Source organism: Limulus polyphemus, unplaced genomic scaffold (assembly GCF_000517525.1).
Source record: "Limulus polyphemus unplaced genomic scaffold, Limulus_polyphemus-2.1.2 Scaffold78547, whole genome shotgun sequence".
NCBI lineage: Eukaryota > Metazoa > Arthropoda > Merostomata > Xiphosura > Limulidae > Limulus > Limulus polyphemus.
Window position 1 is genome coordinate 1 of NW_013744143.1, and position 3,674 is coordinate 3,674.

Sequence of the window (3,674 nt, forward strand, 5' to 3'; positions counted from 1 at the left end):
AATTAGCAGTGGATAGCACGTTGGATTTCTAATCCAAAGGTACCGGGTTTGTTCCCCGGCAGGGATGCCACCACCATTGCCTGGTCCCAAGTCCAGGATGAGAAAAGAGGAGGGTTGGGTGCGGGGCTAGCAACTCCGCCCCGTAAAAACCAACCTGCTAAAACATTACTGAAACAACAACTTCCGTCGGCGAGGTGTTGTTGGGGCCCTATACTCCAGTGGGAGTCTACAGGGATTATTATTACTTCACTTTTTAATGTGGTAAAATGTTGCAGTACTAACTTTATTTTAAGTATTATTGGTAAAGTAAATAATATCCTTGGACTGGCTATTTCATGGTAGTGATTAACAATGTTTGATATTCCAGGTTGGAAGTGTGACCAGGGTACATCACATCCGTACAGATGTATGATAGTAGTTCTCGTAGTTAGATTGATTGTAGTTTTCTGTCAAAGAATAATGATCCATACATTAGCAGAATTATATAGTATTGTATAGTATTTTATTAATGGAATACATCAGTTAGATTCTGCAGAACCTCAGAGGTGATATTAGACCAATACATTAGCTTTAGTCTTGTGTAGGCTCATGGTGTTTATGCAATTAAAAGAAGTCTTTGAGGAAGAAATTGTGAAATAATAACATTTAAAAATTCTTAATTTCTGCATAAAAATAAGACCAAAAACTACTTGAAAGATTCACCATTTTAACCTACCATCAAGACTAAAACAAGAAGGGTTAGTTGTGTGTAAACATTATTTTATCAGAATTAGTAATTAACTATTTATTGCATCAATTCACAGTTTTAAAAAAAGTGGAAAACAAACTAAGTTTCTTGATTTTATTAAGTAATGTAACTAGAATGTTCAAACACAATAAAAATAAAAAACTAAGAAGAATGGAATGAATTACAAACTGAATAAATGTGTTTTTTTGTGAAATTTAATGGAATTTTTAAAATCTCTTGGAAAAATATTCCATTCAATTTATGATGTGTACTTCACTTTTTGTGTCCCTAGAGTCATTATACTCTACTTTTTGTTGTTATAATTCTGCTAATGTATGGATCATTATTCTTTGACAGAAAACTACAATCAATCTAACTACGAGATCATTATAATCTACTTTTTGTTGTTTTCTGTCAAAGAATAATGATCCATACATTAGCAGAATTATAACCTTGTGTTACTGGTTACTTGAGTGTAGTTTCACAGAGCTACTTAGATTCAATGTGAATTTCAGTTTTTGTTTGCATTACTGGTCACTTGAGTGTAGTTTCACAGTTTCTTTTGTACATTAGATTCATTATAATTCCAGTAGTTGAAAAAAGTTTAAATTAAGAGCAGTAATATAACAATAGGTGTTAGAAATAACATGCATAGTGGAATGAGATGTTTATAATTAACATTATTTAAAGTGATTGACCTAAAACACACCAGTGCTTCACCGAAGTGATACTATAAAGAAAAAGTACAGTTAGATTACTTTTGTTATTGCAAATGATGGAATTAATGAATGAAGCATAATCTTTGTTATGTTTAAAATACCACCTTGCCTGACCATATGTTCCTTGATTATTTTAATTTAGAGTATCCTAATTTGATCTCTCAGTTAATTTGTTTTACCACATGTGTTTGTTCGTATACATGTGTTCTGGTTTTTTGTAATAAAGTTTAAGTGTCTCTTCACTGTTATTCACATACGTATTTGGAACTTTTGAGAAAGTTTGTATATCACTATGTTTACAGTATATTCTCTCCGTACCACAGTTACATGGGTACCACACAGTACTTATATTAGCTTCGTTTTTAACCTATATTTCAGGCTTGATCTGGAGGTTAACTACCTGGAACTTTTGAGAAAGATTGTATATCACTATGTTTACAGTATATTCTCTCGGTACCACAGTTACATGGGTACCACACAGTACTTATATTAGCTTCGTTTTTAACCTATATTTCAGGCTTGATCTGGAGGTTAACTACCTGAGGTTAAAAGCAATACCCGGAAAGGGAGTATTCGAGTACCACGTCAGTTTTAACCCTACTGTTGATAGCATGAATATGAGGTTTAGGTTATTAAATCAACCAGACATTAAAGAAGTGACAGGGAAAACAAAAACCTTCGATGGTGCCAAACTTTATCTTCCTCACAAACTTCAAGACCCTGTAAGGATTTCTCTTATTTTTATTACCTTTATTTCTTTGGTTGATCTTATAGTAAATAAGTATTGTATATAATTTGGTTATGGTATAGTTTTTTTAAACTTTTGTTTCTTCGTGGTTCTTGATTGGATAGAAGTGTTGTCGGAGTTTTGTATATGAGTGGGTTGGGAATTTTTAAAGTAGGTGTCTGTGACTTCCTGGTGATAAAATTGAACAATAAATGGACAGCACACAGTTCACTTGTTTTAAAATAATGTATTTGAAACAAGCCAAACATTATTTACATTATAGGTTATCACCGTTGTATCTAAAACTCTAAGTAATTCTCTTGTCTTGTCAAAAGTCCACAGAGGCTAGTTCAGTTACTTTAGAACCCAATTGACAAGACAAATTATTTTTCCTATCTCTGTTGTTACAACACAGCTGTGAAATACACAACAGGAATACCTGTTAAGGCTAATCAGTCACACACTGGCTAACTTCACAATTTCTTTCAATAACTTTTTCTGAGTGAATTTCACTTAACTTCTTTTAGCTGAAAGTTTTCTAATTAAACTTCTAACTTTTTTATAAACTGCCTGTCACTCAGTCTAGATCTGTCTAATTATCTCTCACTTGACTTTTCTATGCTCTTGTTCACTGAGGCCTTGAACTTTCTATAAACTACTCGATGCTATAATGTAGCAGTATTCACTTAAGGTAATAAGAAGAATACCAAAGATTCGTGTAACGTGACGTCAACAATATTACCAAAGCCTAGTACATCAGTCTAACTGCATACACAACGTATGACTTGTAGAGTTACGTAACAAAATTTATTATAACTAACGGTTTTAAAACATCAGTCTTCAACACTCCTGTCATCGTTAAATATTAGTCACAAAATAAACTAAATAATAACACCTACACTAAACAGTCTTGTATATCCAACAGTGTTGTGAGGTAACTATCTATTATAATTTTAGATGACTGCTCTTTCCACCAAATTACCGACAGATGGATCACCTGTCACGCTGTACCTCAAGTTTATTGGTCAAGTTAAGCCAGACGACTGCATACATTTGTTTAATGTGCTTTTTCGTAAGATCATGTACACTCTGAAAATGACTCAAGTTGGTAGAAATTATTTTGATCCTAAAGGAGGCATTGCTGTTCCACAACACAAGTAAGTTTATCCAGTTCAATGTTTAGATACAATTACTTTTCCCAAAAATAATCATTCCTTTCGTCTTCATCAAGCTATCGTAAAACACAGATGAAAGCTTTTCGTGTGACAACCCCTCTGTTTGTTTCATTATGTTTATAGTAACAACCTCTGTTTGTTTCATTATGTTTATAGTAACAACCTCTGTTTGTTTCATTACATATACATAACTTCTATATTTGTAATTGTTTTTCAGTTGTAGAGAGCTAGTTAGATTCAATGTGAAGTTCAGTTTTTGTTTGCATTACTGGTCACTTGAGTGTAGTTTCACAGTTATGTTTATAGTAAAAACAAACAGGGGTTTG

The 3,674-nt window shown here is 32.8% G+C and overlaps 1 protein-coding gene across 1 annotated transcript; it reads left to right on the forward strand.

Annotated features, from left to right (window-relative positions):
- Nucleotides 1-1,969: 1,969 nt before the first annotated feature.
- LOC111084540 (piwi-like protein Ago3) lies at nucleotides 1,970-3,433 on the forward strand. The gene is made up of 2 exons (XM_022381229.1): nucleotides 1,970-2,168; nucleotides 3,131-3,433. Exons 1-2 carry the CDS (start codon nucleotides 2,058-2,060, stop codon nucleotides 3,332-3,334), a joined length of 315 nt encoding a protein of 104 aa, XP_022236937.1. The 5' UTR covers nucleotides 1,970-2,057; the 3' UTR covers nucleotides 3,335-3,433.
- Nucleotides 3,434-3,674: the final 241 nt, after the last annotated feature.

Bases quoted from the DNA above. Each gene is read 5' to 3' on its own strand.
- LOC111084540 (XM_022381229.1), top strand. From the start codon at position 2,058: ATGAATATGAGGTTTAGGTTATTAAATCAACCAGACATTAAAGAAGTG. The intron at 2,169-3,130 runs GTAAGGATTTCT...TTATAATTTTAG, and splicing joins CTCACAAACTTCAAGACCCT to ATGACTGCTCTTTCCACCAA.